General features: G+C 43.5%; 1 protein-coding gene across 1 annotated transcript in view; it reads left to right on the plus strand.

Annotated features, from left to right (window-relative positions):
• DOCK2 (dedicator of cytokinesis 2) overlaps positions 1-13,504 on the plus strand; it is a 500,741-nt gene extending 487,237 nt beyond the window's left edge. Inside the window, exons 45-52 of the mRNA XM_043986513.1 lie at positions 891-1,067; positions 4,532-4,615; positions 6,534-6,671; positions 7,208-7,335; positions 8,023-8,194; positions 9,027-9,147; positions 11,098-11,237; positions 12,912-13,504. Coding sequence (XP_043842448.1) covers positions 891-1,067; positions 4,532-4,615; positions 6,534-6,671; positions 7,208-7,335; positions 8,023-8,194; positions 9,027-9,147; positions 11,098-11,237; positions 12,912-12,974 — 1,023 coding nt within the window. The 3' untranslated portion in view covers positions 12,975-13,504. The remainder of the gene's footprint in view (positions 1-890; positions 1,068-4,531; positions 4,616-6,533; positions 6,672-7,207; positions 7,336-8,022; positions 8,195-9,026; positions 9,148-11,097; positions 11,238-12,911) is intronic.
• The last annotated feature ends 4,261 nt before the right edge of the window (positions 13,505-17,765 follow it).

A 17,765-nucleotide genomic window follows, 5' to 3' on the forward strand; every position in this document is an offset into this window, starting at 1 on the left:
TCTATCCCAGGACACAAAATGTTCATGCATACAAATCTCTACTTAATAAATGCTTGTCAAAGACAACTAAATGGAAACAAGGAGTAGCTTTATTGCCAGTTCAGTTAAATTCAATTCAGTTAAATGACAGTTTATTAGGTGCCTCCTGTGCTAGGTGTTTGGGATACAAAGATGCAAAAGTAGGTAGTCCCTGTCCCCAGTGAGAGTGCAGTCTGTTAAGGGAGGTGGGGTCAGCACACACAAAAGAATGGCATAACTGGATAGAAGCAGCTGACAGACCTGAGGCATTTGGAGAAGGGAAGGATCTCTTCTGGTTGGGGGATAGGAAAGGGGATCAGGAAATGTCAATGGGGGAAGCAGGCCCTGAAGTTTCCTGGAGAAAGAAAAGGAAGGTTATTCCTCCATTCTGTTTCTCCTCTGATGCATTGGCTTCTCGGTAACTTGCTGGCAGCCCATATTCTCCCTAAGCCTCTCCCAAATGTGACTCCCTTGGTTTGTTGATAATTAAAAATAGTTGCTAACATTTTATATAGCACCTACTCTGTGCCAGGCGCTGTGCTAAATGCTTTACAATTATTATCTCATTTGATCCTCACAACGACCCTGGGAGGTAGATGCTAATATTATCCCCATTTTACAGATGAGAAAACTGAGGCAGACAGAGCTGTGTGCCCAAGGTCACACAGCTAGTGTTTCAGGTCATTTGAACTCAGGTCTTCCTAACTCCAGGTCCACCGTGCCACCTAGCTGCCCACAACAAGGTTCTTCAGTTTTTTCTGCATTAAACTCACATTCTAACCATGAAGTCAGTACTAATGACGTAATGAATACAATACAATACAATACAATGCATTAATGGCCATTTCGTCCTGATGATCTCCTTTCCGTAGACCACAATCAGTCCTCTGGAGAATGCCATTGAAACCATGTCCACGGCTAATGAGAAGATCCTGATGATGATTAACCAGTACCAGAGTGATGAGAACCTGCCCATCAACCCGCTCTCCATGCTTCTGAATGGGATTGTGGATCCCGCTGTCATGGGAGGATTTGCAAAATATGAGAAGGTGAGGTTCCTGGAGGCCATGGGCCATCCCCAAAGGCTCTGTCTGAGCCAGAGCCCTTCCTGGGTGGGAGGGAACATGGGTCTGATGCTGGCCATTGAAGAGGCATTGCTTCCTCGTGCCTTTCCTCACTGGCCAGTTGTTTGCCCATGGGGTCCTTTGGGATGAGGATGCAGCTCCATTGGTAGCATATAAATTCCTGTGGGCCTTCTGCTGCACCTGGCCTCCACAGACCTCTCAGGGACCACTTACCAATTGACTTCAGAGGATCATAGATTGTGGGAGAGGCAGTATCTTATAGGGTTTACAGGCCCAGCCTAGAAGCTAGAATGACTCAGATTCAAGTCCCACTGCTGACAGACATTGGTGGTGTGATCTTGGCCGAGTCATCTAACCCCTCACTGCTCAAGATAACTTTCTAAGTCTAGAGGTGGCAGAGACATCACTGGCTTGCACTTATAGAGTTTCCTATGCCAATGAAATCACAGGATCCAGTCCCTTTCCATAGATTTAGAGCTGGAAGGTGGTATTAGATACTTACGAGTCCAGTCTCCTCATTTTACATGAGGAGACCAGGACCCAGAGAGGATAAGAGATTCATCCTCTGAAACACAGGCCAAAAAACTGGATTCCGATCCAGGTCTTCTGACTCTAAATCCACCGTCCCAAGCTGCTTCTTCCCATGTTGTGGACCAGTGAAATGGGGAGGTTTGAGGCTCACCATCCTCTTTGACATACTCAGCTGCCTCTGGCTAAACCTTATGGACTGACAGGGTGTCTAGGGGATAGACTGCACACTGTATACTATTTATGTATTATCTTTCCAGCTAGGTGGCAAGGCAGATAGAGTACCAGCCTGGGAGTCAGGAGGACCTGAGTTCAAATCTGACCTTAGATACTTACCAGCTGTGTGACCTTGGGCAAGTGATTTAGTCCTGTTTGCCTCAGTTTCATTATATGTAAAATGAACTGGAGATAGAAATGGCAAAACACTCCAGTATCTTTTCCAAGAAAACCCTAAACTGGGTCATGAAGAGTCGGACACAAGTGAAACATCTGAAGAACAACAGATATCTATGTGTGTTTGTGTATATTTATATATACATATGTATGCATGCATATACATGCACATGTAGATATATACACATATACCCACATGCACACGTGTATAGACACAGATGCATACATGTATGCATGCACACAGATGTAGAGGCGTGTGTATGTGTGTATAAAAATCTCCTGACATCCTCCACAGTTGAAACTGGTGCTGTTGGTGGTATGATGACTTTGTGGCCACATTGGTAGATGAAGAGACCAACATGAAAGTGAAAGGCACTCCCAGGGAATGTTCTTTAATTCACACCTGCTGTTGGCAGAGCCTTGCACTGTGTGCAGTCTAACTCTTAGACTCCTGGTCAGCCTGTAAGGCTCTGAGTTCAGATTTGAATTCAGGTAAATGAGTCTTCCTGAATTCAGGCCTGGCACTGTCACTGAGCCACCTAGCTGCCCTTACATACAGGCATGCATATACACACACACACACACACACACGTGTGTGTGTGTGTGTGTGAGTAGATAGAGATATTGCTTTATTTGCCCAAACAGCTCAGGTTAAAGCAAATGCCTAGTTTTGAGATTTCTAGAAAATCAGTACTCAGGAAATAATACAATCACAAGCTTTATTGTTATGTGATGCAGCAAGCTGGCAAACAGAGCGTATACATACACTCTGGCAATATAAACAGACAGAGGTTTGGCTCCACATGCAAGAAACTCAGCCCAGCAGAGAGTAAGAGAGATGATGGGGAGGGAATTCACTCAAAGTTGAGGTTCGGGTAGTAATATTGTAGACCCTAAAAAAGGGCCTTGGTTGTGAGCAGGTAATTGGTGTAGATGTGGGGGTGGGAAGTTTCCTGCATTCCTAATCAGACCTAGATACAGTGGAAACATTCTCTGTTATCTGTACCAGGCTTGGGTCAAGTCCAGGTAAGAAGGGGAGTTTCATTATCAGGATGACAAACTGACGGGAGGGGCTGACATCAACTAAACAGAAGGAGAATGATTCAAGGCCCCTGCAGCAGGTTGAGAGTTCATTCCATCAAGAACTACAAGCCTTATCCACCTGACCCAGAGTTAATAGGGGGAAAGTACATACTGTCTGCTTTGCCTGTATGTTTCTATGGGCATCAGGACCACTCATCCTAAGTGACTCCATATTGGAGCCCTAGCATTATAATATGACATCCAGCTATACACCAACAAGAATGTCAAACGACAGCAAATATATGGTGATCACTTATATATCTGTATCTCCATATAATGTTATATCTCACCATCCTTCATAGTTAGAACTGCTACACCTGGTAGTGAGGACTTTGTGGCAATGGCAATAGATGAAAAACAATATAAACACCATAACCCCCTCAAAGCCATCTCTCTAGAGAACACTTGACTTATAGCAGCAATCCATGGCTTTTCATTGTCTGCAGAACCTGCCTCTTAGACACTTGGGGCGTGTGTATCAATGCATACACATTGTTGTATTTGTGGGTCATGTGTCTAGATGTATACATATTGATTTGAATGTGTGTATACAGTTCTAAAGATGAGCTTTCCTCTGGGCAGGGGACTTCTAGTGTGGGAACTCCCTCTACCAATGCAAATTAGCAACTCATCAGTAACTTATCACCTTAAGAAGTTATTGTTGTTGTTGATGATGATAATGATAACCCTTCATTGCCAAAAAGGACCAATGAGGGGGCAGCTAGGTGGCACGGTGGATAAAGCACTGGCCTTGGATTCAGGAGGACCTGAGTTCAAATCCAGCCTCAGACACTTGACACTTAACTAGCTGTGTGACCCTGGGCAAGTCACTTAACCCTCGTTGCCCTGCAAAAAATAAAAAAAAAAGGACCAATGAGGTTAAGCAGCTTACTCAGGGTGGCACAGAAAATGTGTTAAAGGCAGAACTTGAACCCAGGTTTTCCTAACTTCGAGGCCATTCTTTTATCCACTATCACATTGCTGTAGCTTGCAGGTCTAAAGCAATGATATAGGTGCAGTCACACAGACACATGCATCCACCCATCCCTCCCTCCTTCTCTCACCCATCCATCCATCCATCCATCCATCTTTCCCAGTGAAGAACCAATGATCTAGATAGTCAGTAACCTTCTTGGTGTCACAGTGAGAAAAAACAAGAAGCTAAGAAACAAATATCCAAGCTCCTGACACCCTGCATTTAGACTGTAATTCTCATTCTGAGCCAGACCTGGTTTGAGCCTCTTAGGCATGGGAACCCCACAACATAGACCTCCACAGGTAACTTTGTTATGAAGCAGAGAAATCTATTTGCCTTCCCTTTCAAATCAAATTCTTTACCACGCACCAGAGAGCTTGGGGTTGGCCACTCTCATGGATTTTCTTGTGTTGGGGAAGAAAAACTCATTCTCATCTGTCCAATACAGGCTTTCTTCACAGAAGAATATACTAGAGATCACCCTGAAGACCAAGACAAACTGAGCAGACTCAAGGACTTGATCGCATGGCAGGTACTATAGGGTGAGATGGGGAAATAATGACTTATTCAGTATTTATATTCCTCTCTCCCTCCTTTTGATTACTGCTGAGTGACAGAACCTGATTTAAAATGATTTTCTATCACTTCCACGGATGACATCTTCACTGGCTGAAACAATAATAAAAATTATCTCTGACATTTACATAAGAATTTGAGGTTTGCAAAATGCTTCCCATCCATTATTTCATTTGACTGGACCCCATGGCAACCCTATGGGGTGAGTGTTCATAGGCATTATTAGTACCTTTTTACATATAAGGAAAACAAGACTCAGAAAAGGTAAGTGACCTGGCCATGGTTGTGCCCTTACTGAATGTCAGAATTCAAACCCATGTCATCCAGATAGTGCTACTTTCCCAAAGAACATCATGAGATGGAGATGTTTGAGATGGTTTTATGTATATTAACAGTGGGATAGTAGTTTTCTGAGCAGCCTAAAATAGAAGATAATCCAAAGACCAATTTTTTAGACACTGGAATAATTATTATGATTGTGCTTCACCTCTCTGTCCCCTCTCATCCCTCCCTCCAACCACCACCATGGATTCATTTTATTAATTGTACTTGGGTGAGGCTAAATTAAAACCCAATTTTTGTTCCTTAAGCTCATGTTGCCTGAGTAACAGGAGACACAGGCCTGGAGGGGACAAGGTATAAAGGCAGCCCCAGATTAAAAGTTTATTGTGATAATCACACATTTATACCTAATTGTTTGTTTTCATATGTCTTGGTTTTGATTAATTTTTAGTCAAAAGCTCTGAACACTACCGAACATTGATTATATTTTTAGGACAAGAATAGAAGGAGTCCCTAGTGGTTCTGTTCCTTTTTTTCTTTCTAAAAAATACCATCCTCCTTGTTTGTACCTCTGTTTTCTTTTCCCCTTTCCCTTCTTTTCCTTCTGCCCCTCCCCCTCTGTCTTCCTCTTTCTCCTCTACCTTTCTTCTCTCTTCTCTACCCTCTTCTGCCTCTCCATCTCTTTCTGTCTTTTTCTTTTTTCATCTCTGTTTCTCTCTCTCTCTCTCTCTCTCTCTCTCTCTCTCTCTCTCTCTCTCTCTCTCTCTCTCTCTCTCTCTTTCTGTCTCACTTTTTCTGTCTCTCTCTGCCTATCTGTCTCTCCCTCTCTCCCTTTTCCTTTTTGCCTTTCCCTTCTAGGAAAAAGAGTTATCTAGTTGATGCTTTCTCAGGTTGCCATTTCCAGGCTTCTGACAGACCCGTCTCCCTTCGGGTCCTCTTACAGCTGCCCCCAACCCCCAGACACTGACGTGCTGTCTGAATACCTATCCTTGCAGAAGAGATCCATTTACATCCAGAGGTCAGGAGACTCAGAGAACTGGGAGAGATCAGCCCCAGGGAGGCAGGTGTTTGAATGACACCCAGTGAGGTGCTGACGAACAGCTGCTGTCATTCCTTACTTCATTCATAGCACAAAGGAAAGCCAGGTTTTGCTCTAGGGAATAGATGCAACTCTGGGGAGATCTAGGATGTAAAAACACTGCATGTAGGTTCTGCTGTGTTTATTTTCTTTCTTTTTCTTTTTGAAATAAGAATTCTAATTAAGGACCTCCTGTGCCTTTTACTCTTTATGTAAAGAGCTGCTTTAAAAAAAAATCCAAAAAATCTCCAGATGGGTTTTAATCCTGAATGTATTCCATGCTGTCTAGCCTCTTCTTGCCCCCCCCCCTTTTTTTGGTGAGTCAACAGACCTGTAAGGGTCTCAAAAGATAGAACTCAGATGAATTGTACAAAGTCAAATTAGATAAAATCCTTGGCTGGAGTCAGGGGTATGAAATGAAAGAATGGGGGCTCCAAGGAGGAGTCCAATGATTTCTGGTGATCTCATAGTTAGTTAGGAGCCCAGTTCACCATTCTCTCTCTTTTCTTTTCAGATCCCTTTCCTAGGAGCTGGGATTAAGATCCATGAGAAAAGGGTATCTGAAAACCTCCGTCCTTTCCATGACCGAATGGAAGAGTGTTTTAAGAACTTGAAAGTGAAGGTGGAAAAGGAATATGGAGTCCGAGAGCTGGTATGGCCCCATGATGAGGAAGGGAGAGAGAGGGGGGGGGGGAGAGAGAGAGTATGTATGTGTATGTATGTGTGTGTAGGGAGTAGGAAAATGAGTGGATGGGAAGAGGTGGAAGGAGGGAATAGGGAACTAGAAAAATGCTTAAGAATTAGTTGGCTCAGGGTAGACTTTATCCTGATTTTAGGATGGGAAGAATCCAAAAATAAAGTCATACAATTGAAATCTGTAGTGGCCACCAAATATGAGGATTCAGATTCTTCAATGAAATTGTTAATCAATTCACCAAAGATACATTGGTAGAAATGAAACTCCATCCAGACTGCTGGGTTCATTAGCACAAAATGCTGAATTTCCTAGCTCTCTTCTGTGGCAACTCTCGGCCTTCCCACATACCACCTATAGCCACTACTGCTATAGGGAGCTATGATCTATCAGTGAAAGACAGCTACATCTGTGCCTGGTTCTTGTCTCCTTCTTGACATGGTCTCAGCCTGGAATAGATAACCTTCATTTCTCTTATGTTTTTTCCCCCATAGCCTGATTTTGATGACAGGAGACTAGGCCGTCCTCGCTCCATGCTGCGATCTTATCGGCAGATGTCCATCATCTCCCTGACCTCCATGGGCTCGGATTGCAGTACCCCCAACAAGGCTGTATCAGAAAGGTTGGCTGTGTCTATCTACTTGGCCTTTTCCTCTTTCCTTTCCTTCACATAGTGCCCTGCCCCAAGGTCAACAGGTGTCCCTTTACTCTCCCATCGCAGCCTAGGGACCCCTCATGTTCTTTTTTCCATTTCATCCCTACATAGTAGCAGAATTCCTCCATTTTCCATTTCATAGTCTTCTGCATTTCTTCTTGCCCTAAGAAATCCCCATTCCAAGCATCTCTACCCTGTCACCCCATCTGACTTCCATATCATGGCAGTCTTCCCCTAACAAATGATGCTTTCATCCCATAGGACATGATCCCACATGACAGAGTATTCTCCTTTTCTACCCCATTTCAACATCACTATGCTTCCTTACATCTGGCAAACTCAAGAACTGTCTCCCCTTACGTCTCTGGATCATTTTCTCCCAGTGTTATGGCACACCTGTTACCTCTTCAGACCCCTGCATTCGCTATCCCCAGAACAGCTAAGTCAGGTTCTCCACAAGAGTAATTGATAAGCACCTCTCCCATCCCCATGTCCCCACATTCTTACTTCCTCTTCTAAGACCGTACAGGTCCGTAACTCCTTTTCTCCATTCCCCTGGTAATGCTATCCCAACAAAAGTACTAAGGGCACAAAGAAGTTCAACAATATTTCTAACAGGTGTGTCTCTTCCTGCTGTCTACTTGTGCCCTCTAGCTTTGACCTGGATGTAGCCTCACCAGGGACCCCAAAAGCAGAGATGGAAGAGAATCTCCCCCAAGGCAACACCCTGCCTGAGGTAAAGCTACGGAGATCCAAGAAGAGAATGAAAAGAAGTAGCGTGGTGTTTGCAGATGAGAAGACTGTGGCTGAGTCAGACATGAAGCGAGTGAGTGTCAGAGAGCTAAAACTTCTTGTACCTTGGTGGGATTTTAGGGGAAGGAGGAGGCTTATCTGGATCTTTCTCAATGCACTCCTCTCTCTCCAAACGTGACTCTCCAAGGCTAGGATCATGTTTAAAGATAGACAATCAATTTTTGTGTTCTCGGGCAGTTTCAGTTCAGTTCAGTTTATTTCAGATCTTGGGTGGTTATTCTGCAGTCTATACTTTCTTTGTTTATAACATGAATGGGCTGCACCACAGATGATAACTAAAGTCTAACATTCTATAACTATATGACTTGAAAGTTATGACTCCTAGTTCTCTTCTAAGCCTCTTCTAGAGATGTTCTTCATTCAAGAGAAAGGAAGGAAAGGAGAGAGAGGAGAGAGAAAGAGAAGGAAGCAATGAAGAAAGAAAGAAAAAGAAAGAAAGAAAGAAAGAAAGAAAGAAAGAAAGAAAGAAAGAAAGAAAGAAAGAAAGAAAGAAAGAAAGAAAGAAAGAAAGGAAGGAAGGAAGGAAGGAAGGAAGGAAGGAAGGAAGGAAGGAAGAAAGAAAGAAGGAAAGAAAGAAAGAAAGAAAGAAAGAAAGAAAGAAAGAAAGAAAGAAAGAAAGAAAGAAAGAGGAGGGAGGAGAGAGGAAGGGAAGAAAGGAAAGAAAAAGAGATTATCACTTACCTGTAATGCACTATAGGCAAGTGACTGTATGCAATGATATTTAATATTGTAGTTTTGACCATGAAGACCAAGACCAACCCCCTCCCCTTCCCAAACTGACTTGGCTGCCTTCAGTCATAACCTTTACCTACTCTGTATATGTTTGTGTGTGTATTATCATCCAGCTATCAAGGAAGCACGAGTTCATGAGTGACACCAACCTCTCTGAACACATGACTGTCCCACCAAAAGCATCTGTCCTCAAGCAAATGAGCTTTGCCAGTCAGTCTATGCCAACCATTCCAGGTACAAGCCGTCCTGCAAGAATCCAAAGGGAACTCTGACTATTGAACCAGATATTTGAAAGATGGAAGGGAAATATAGTCACGTCTTCGGCCAAGGAAAACTCCAAAGCATTTTAAGTAACCTGATAAACCTTAAGGAGGGTAGATAATCCTGCCTTTCAGTCAAGGATTTAACTAGTTACTCATGCCATCTTTCCCTTAGAAGACTGATGTCAAACCCCAACCCACCCTGCCCTTTTCTTTCTCCTTCATTTCCCACTTTTATCCATGATATGAAACTCAAGAAAGACCTCAGACCTACATTCAAAACTACTCTCATCTTTCTCACCCTCCTAGCACACAGCAGTCCTCGCCACAGCCAGGATCAAACTTGCCCATGCCACATTGAGTTCCTAGTTCTTGCTAAGGCTGGTTTCCCCTAATCAGAGAGTTGCTTCTATGGATCCAGGGCTATTTCTAATTTAAAAATTAGACTAATCACTTCTTAGGTTTATATAGCACATCATTGTCTTCAAAGCACTTTCACAATCATTATTCCACTGAATCATCACAATAACTTTGAAGTAGACAGTGAAGAGATTAATATTAAAGAAGCAGCATGGAGTGTTGGATAGAGAATTGTATTTCAAATCCAGCTTCAGATACTAACTTATAGGCAGCTAGGTGGTGATAATGTAAGCAGACCTTAAATGCTAAATCTTAATCACCACCAACACTACTAGTACTATTACCACTACTGCCACCACCATCATTACTACTACTACTACCAACATTACCACTACTATTGCTAGTGTCACCACTACCACTATCACCATCACCATCATTACTACTACCACTATCACCAACACTACTACTCACCACTACCACCATCATACTATTACTACTACTATTGCCACTACCACTGCTACTACTACTTATGGTGATGTTGTTATTGTTGTTGTTAACTGTGAACCTGAGCAAGTTAATTAACCACAGTTTCCTTATATATAAAATGGGGGGGGGGGAATGGACTTTAACATTCCTTCTGATTCTAAATCTATAATCCTATGATCTCTGAACTAAGAGTTAAGTGTAGATAAGGAGATGGAGTGACTTGTCAAGCTGACTGAATAAGTCAGAGACTGAGGGCACTATAAAATAAGATTCCTTCCATCTGGTTCCAGGCCATTTCTAGTATGCCACGTTGATCAACTCTCATAAGAATGAGAACTAGATTCTCCTGAGGTCAGCAGAATAGGAAATAGGGAAGGGAAAGGCATTCTTTTCCCCTTTCCTTAAGATAGAATCCCCTGGGTCCTCTGGGCAAGGCATGAGTGCCAAAATGTCCCCCTCTTGCACCATTCCACAACCCCCACCGTGCCTCTGCTCATTTTCTACCTAGTTATCTTGAGCACTGCTCCTTCCCAGTGCCAAGAGGCAGGACCTCTGATCCCTATACCAGGACTGCAGAGAGAGGATTTTTGCATTTGAGATAGCTTAAGTATCTGTCATGATATGGGAGAGAAGGTGGTTCCTTCTACCCTGGCATTTGTGCACACTCACACACACACACACACACACACACACACACACACACACACACACACACACGTGCCACAGAGGTGGCAGAAAATCATAGAATTTCGAGCTAGAAAGTACCCAAGAGGCCATCTAATCCAACCTCATTTTACAGAGGCAGAAAATGAGACTTAAAAGTGACAGGTGTCTTGCCCACGGTCCCACAAGTATGAAACAACAAAGCCTGGATTAGCAAAGGGTCCTCTGGTACCAAAACCAGTACCTTTTCCCATGCTGTCTCACTCTAGGAACAAAAAGCTATAGAAAGTACTTCCCCCTCCTTGGCAATTAGGAACTTTCCCTAAGCAGGGGCTTCCCCCGCTTTGTGCTTCCCCTTTATGTTATCCTCGGTCCCTCCTCTCCTCACACCCTCCAATGTCTGGGTTATTTCTAGCACTAACGTTATCAGTGGCCCCCACTCCTGGGATGGATGAGGCCTGTGCATCCCCCCGGCTCAGCCAGACCTTCTTTCTCTCCGATGGGGACAAGAAGACCCTAACAAGGAAAAAAGTGAACCAGTTCTTCAAAACAATGGTATGCACAGGGCTGGCTGGTTGTCATGGGGCCAATTCCCAGGAGTACTGAGAAGGAAGCATAAGAAAAGCAGTAGGAGAGAGGAAGAGATACAGGTTTAGGGCCCTACCCTGGGTGACAACATTGGAGCCCAGGTGAGAGTCGACTCTCCCAACTCCCGACTTGCCAAACTCTGGCTAGAAGTGCAGTTCTGCACCTGAACCACATGAGGTCCCCTCTCACTCATGGTTTCAATGGAGCAGGTCTCCCTGGGCTCACACCCTTAGCTCCATTGCCCATTTTTCAGTGATATAAAAGGTGGAAGAGCTTTGGTTGAAGTCAAGGAAGTAGTAAAGTTGGGCAGATGTTCCTAACCTTTTTGTGGCTGACATCAAAGAAAACAACTCTTCCCTCCTAGGACATAATTATTAGTGTCATTGTCAAAGGGAAGGCACTAAGGATTGTCTCAGTTGGCTTTATCTTAGATTATATTATTTTATATTATCTATTCCAATACCTTCATTTTTTTTGGTGAGGCAATTGGGGTTAAGTGACTTGCCCAGGGTCACACAGCTAGTAAGTGTTAAGTGGCTGAGGCTGGATTTGAACTCAGGTCCTCCTGAATCCAGGGCCAGTGTTCTATCTACCATGTCATCTAGCTGCCCCCAATACCTTCATTTTTACAGATGAGGTAACTGAGAACCAGGCCCTATGTCAAGAGCCTTAACTAGGGTTTTGTGACTAGGGTACTGAAATTTAGAGGACACTGGGAATATTTGCAATATTTCCTTCAATAGTATAGAAACAAGTTAGCTTAGCATTTAATTACCAAGATCTAATTAATTACTCAGAAATAAGAAACAATCATATTAACTTCCACGCTGTGACTTTATCCATTGTGGTTTCCATGTATTGTGGGTCAGCATAAGAAGTTAAATGGGAAACTTTGGGGAGTTTTGCAGAAGCCACAGATGATATGCAAAGGCTGGCAGATGACATAGAAAACATTTAGAAACTCAGAAATGCATAACATATATGCATAGTATTGTACAATTTCAATATATTTTATCTTTTAATATCATAAAAATTCAAACTTCTTCTCTGGTTCAAAGGGAGGACCAAAAAATTTATGCAAATTTTCCAAATCCTGAGGGTGCCAGGGTACCAGGTGGGCCCCTAACCCCCATGATGTGGAAGGGATAACTGTACTTCCTTTTCTTCACTCCCTCCTTAGGCAGTGTTCCAGGTGAGCTTTCTCCTGGGCTGTTCCTGTCCCTTCCACCAACAGTAATAGCCTTTGTCCTCATCAGTGATAACCTTTGTTATTACCTTCTGGTATTCCGGGCCCTCTGCCATCCCTTCCCTTCCCCCCCCCCCAAAAAAAGATATTCAGGGAAATTTTAGGTCATTTATCCCAGTGGTAAAAATTGATAGTTACAGTTCTACTGGGATCATTTCGTTAGTGAGAAACCTCAGACTTGAACCCAGCTCTTCTAATACCTACCCCTATGCTTTTATCACTATATCACCAATGTATAAGTCCTAGGTTCTCAGAGCAGGCCTGCTAGACAGGACTAGGCTAGGTTTGGCCTGTGTGGTTGGAGAAGCATTAAGGAGGCTCTGGAGGGGGCGGGGTACATTTGATCTGGCCACTAAAACAATCCATGCTATCATGATCTCTTCTTTCCTATAAAGTTGGCATCTAAGCCTTCTGAAGAAGGAAAACAGTCTGGAGATACCCTGTCGACTGAGCTCTGAAGCAGCGCCACTCTAGTGGCAGGCCTGGTCCCTTCAGATGATGGGGAAGGAGGCACCCTGTGGAGGAAAAGGAAGACTGGGGTTCAGGACACGGCATCTGAGGGAGAGAGGGAGAGATCTTCCTCAACTCTGACCACATTGAGAGAGTGACTTAGCAACACTGGACACTGTGGACTAAGATCCCCTGTCACCTGGCTGATCGTCTCATGGGGGCAGAGAGGAAGCTCTGCCCCCTATTCACAGAATCACCCTTGGGACACAGATGGACATTGTTCCTTCTGTGTACTCCAGCACTAGAACAGGCTTCAAGATATCCTGGACAAGTATTTCTATAACACATTTTTATAAGAGAATTTGTGAGGAGGAGGAGAGAATTGTACTGTTGGTATTTTCTAATTGCTAAAGAGCCTTTTAAAATACTCTTGTTTTTTTAAAAAAATTGTATTTTGCATTCTAAAACCTACCTTCTGGTCTCTTTCTATATGTCCCTTTCTTCTATGTCATTTTTTTTTCTTACTGACAATAATAAAAGTGACTCTATGACTTGTGGTCAGGAATCACTTGACTGTTGTCACTGGCTTCTTGTCTTCCTCCCCCTCTCAACTGGGACTTGTTGGCAGCATCTCATGCTTCCCAGCTGAGGACCAGGAGTGAAGAAGACAAGAGCAGGAATTGTGCCAGGCTTAAAAAAAGGGCAACAGAATCCAGTTGGGGTCATGCCTGAAGCCAGAGCCAGATGGGATCACGGTGAAGAAAGCCAGCCTGCCCTTGGAGGATTCAGACAGAAGGCAAATTCTCTATCACGTCCCTGTCTTTCACCTCCTGAAAGATTTCTCTCTCTAAAATCCTTTGGGAGCCAACCCCTGGGATGAACAGGTTTATTCAGATACGTGCAACTAGTTATCCTTCTAAGCACAGTGAAAGTAAGCATTGTAATTGGAGTCACTGGACCTGGGTTAGGGTCCCACTTCTACCCATTGTTTTATTTCTCTGGGCCTCATTTTCCTCATTTGTGAAATGAGGGATTGGACCAAATAACCTCTAAGGTCCCTTCAGGTTCAAATCTGTGATCCCATGGCTATACTTTCACCATTATGGATGCGACGCTGCAAAATCCAACTCCTCTATGCCTAGCAAATAGTCTGCATGAGTTTGTATGCCAAAACCTTCATCATAGATAATAAGGGACCTTAGAGGCCATCAGTCCCAGTCCTTTCCTTTTGCTGATGAGGCAACAGAGGACGAGAGAGTTGATGATTCACTCAAGACCACAAAGGTAGTGACGGAGGCAGGATTTGTTTTGTTTTGTTTTGTTTTGTTTTAGTGAGGCAGTTGGGGTTAAGTGACTTGCCCAGGGTCACACAGCTAGTAAGTGTTAAGTGTCTGAGGCCGGATTTGAACTCAGGTCCTCCTGACTCCAGGGCTGGTGCTCTATCCACTGTGCCATCTAGCTGCCCCCGGAGGCAGGATTTGAACCCTGGTGCTGTGCCTCCGAAGCCAGTGATCTTTCCAGTGTATCATACCACCCTTCCTACCTGAGAGTCTTGTGATATTGGGCCCTTCTACACTTAGCTCGGCTAGACCTTGATGAACAAAACATAGAATCTATCCTCAAGGTTTCCTTTGGAGCCTTTTCAGCTTCATGAGGACCCACCAAAACTTGTATACATTAAGATGGTCTTGAAGAACCCAGGGCCACCTTCATTCATTGACTAGAGCCATTGCTGGAGCTAAACTCTCATTAGATCCAAGGGAAAGAAAAAGAAAAATCAGATAAAAAGGAATGGGACAGTCAGTAAAATTTTTGGAGTTTTGAAATCCTCCTTAGTGGAAGTCATGCCTCTGGTGATAAAGATTTGTCCTTGTAAGGTAGGAGAAGAAACTACCAGGATCTTCTAACCCCTCAAATCCAACTGACTAACCATTGAACCCCAGACTAGAGCTGGCTTTTTTGTGGAGGTCCCTGACTAGTCCATTGAGGTACAAAATGAGAAACTCAGTGAGTTGGCTCATGAACTAAGGATGGGGAAATGAAGGGAAAATGAATAATGATCAGACCTTAAGGAAGTGAAGAAAATACACAGATCCCACCAGCAGCAGAGAGCATTGATCTTAGCCACAGAAGAGGTCACTCCCATTGGAGAGAGTAGATTGAGGAAGGAGTGTATTCTAGAAGTCAAGAGATTCACTTGGATGGGAACTGTAACAATGCAAATGAGTGGGGCAGGATGCTATCACCTTGGGATACTAGATAATAGCAGGGACCATAGGGATAACACCAACTGTCATGAAAGCTGAGTGTGTTGGGGTAAGAATATAGGGCATTGTAGTCTGGGGGTTTCTAATCTGGGGACTGTGAACTTAATTAAAAAAACACATACTTTGATAACTATATTTCAATATAATTTGACTTCCTTTGTAATCTTATATATTTTATGTTTTTAAAGCATTATCCTGGGAAGTGAATCCATAGGCTTTACCAAACTGCCACAGGGATCCATGACACAAAAAAGCATCATAATGCACATCTTAGACCTTCCTTACCTCCCAATCCCTTCTACAATGACCACCATTTTTTCTTCTTTTTTCTTTCTCATTTTTTCTTCAGTGTCCCAGTTGAGTTCTATGCCACTCTTGAACCCATAGTCTAGGGGTCTGGAAAGACAGGGATCAGCTTAAAACAACTTTTCTCTCTTCTACTTCCCCACCCGCCCCCCCCCTTGCTCAAATCCACACCCTCAGTTTCTTTATCATAATCAGAATGAGAATAGCCTCATATATCACTGAGCCCTGGAAAGACCAAGATTACAATGTTGCATGCAATGATTGTTAACAGAGAAGGGAAGATCACAGAATTTGAAGGGAGCCCTGAGGCCATCTTATCCAACCCATACCTGGATCCCATTCTATAGGATAGCAGACAAGTGGTTATCCAACATTTGTTTGTTTGCTTGAAGATGTCTAATGAGGAGAAATCTGTTACCTCCAGAGGCAACCCTTTTCCTTTTTGGATAGCTCTAACCATTAGGAAGTTTGGGTGTTAAGGTGTTTTGTTTTTTTTTAGTTTAGTTTTTAGCTTTTTAAAAAAATATTAAGTCTAAATGTACTTCTCTACAACTTCCCCTGATTAATGGTGCTAATTCCATCCCCTACGGCCAAGCACAGCAAGTCCAGCCTCTCTTCCACAAGAGAGTCCTTTGTAGCATAGTGGCTAGTCAGGATGAAGTCACACATCTGGCGACCTTTGCTGAAGCCTGTCCTTTCACTGTTTGCCCTGGCTTCACTGCTGGGTGGGTAAGTGGAGGTTTTCCTGCTTCATCGATAGGAGAACTAGCCTCCTTATGCATCAGTCCTATACCTACCTCATCTTTCTGAGGAACAATTTTATTTTGGGCTCTAGTCTAAGGGGTTCTCCCCAGCAAGAGACGGGAGAGGAAGTAGAAAGTTAGCCAGAGTGCAGACATGAATCAGGTATGGATTGGATTATTTTTATTTACAAACAGAAAGAGGAAGACAAAGCAATAAAGAAGATACAAACGGAAGGCAATGCCATCACAGCATAGACAGGCTTGCTGATGAGGCCATGAACTCCTAGGGCAGGGCCTGGTGAGAAAAGGGGCTTCCTCTAACAACCCCCCAACTCTCCAGAGCTCAGAGTCATCTTCACACTTTTAGGCCAACAGAAAGAAGAGGCCCCCGGGAGGTGGGGATTATTGCTTTGCTATAGCCACAGAGTTCTGGCTCCATAGCCAATGATGAGTCAGTATGACCAACAGGAAGCCATCAGAGGATATCTGCACCTGTAAGGGTGAGGGAGGCTCCTCCATCCCCTATTCCCAAGGGAGTACTTTTCCTTTGTATACTTGAATATTCTCTTTAAGGCTATGGCCTCAGACTTGGCTTCCTTGTGGGTTAGCAGTAGTGTCCCCATACCAGGAGGGGCTGAATGAATAAGAGCTGAAGATGGCTGAATAGCTGTCATAGTCCCACAGGGACATTACTTTATTGGGAGTAGGGAACATTTCATTCAATATATTGTATCCCTGACACCTAGCACAGTACCTGGCACTTTGTAGGCACTTATTAAATACTTGTTGATTGATTGATTATTAATCATACCAGACAAAATTATGAAGTCAGTGAGGCTTGTAATAAACAGCACTTCCTTTTTTCAATGCCATTTACTATACTCTGCCCCCATCTCCTGTCCTGCCCCTTCCCCTTTAAGGTACCTGGTACCTTCCATACCCCCCTCACTTCTCAAATCTAAAATTCAGGTGAAAAAATAAATATGAGTTACTTGTATCTCAGTGTGAATTTAATGCACCATGTTTGGTTTTTGTGCTGTGAGCCTGACAACTCACCAGGGAATGAAAGGATTTGTTCCTTAATAAAGTGAGGCAGGTATTCAGGGAGCTGAGGATTCTCTCCAGTACCCTGACATCACACCACACCTACTCAATCTTGAGTGTACGACCAGTCATGCTTATGATTCACTAGACTGCTTACTCCCTAGACTTCCCCCAGTCTCCTCCTTCTGTGGCTGGAGGCTGGTTGACAGCCTTCTCTGAAACCTTGAAGCCAATGTCTGTCCTTCTGTGTCCTACTGATTCAAGGCCAAGCCAGCCAGATGGGTGCAGACCTCATTCTGGCTAAATGCAGTATAGATAGGGACACATCCTCTTTCCAGATGAGACCCTCATTCAGTATTTATGGAATAACCACAGCCAATATTTATAAAGCACTTTAAGGTTCTCAAATATAATATCTCATTTGATCCTCACAACAATA

The sequence above is a fragment of the Dromiciops gliroides genome, chromosome 2 (assembly GCF_019393635.1).
Source record: "Dromiciops gliroides isolate mDroGli1 chromosome 2, mDroGli1.pri, whole genome shotgun sequence".
NCBI classification, from domain to species: Eukaryota; Metazoa; Chordata; class Mammalia; order Microbiotheria; family Microbiotheriidae; genus Dromiciops; species Dromiciops gliroides.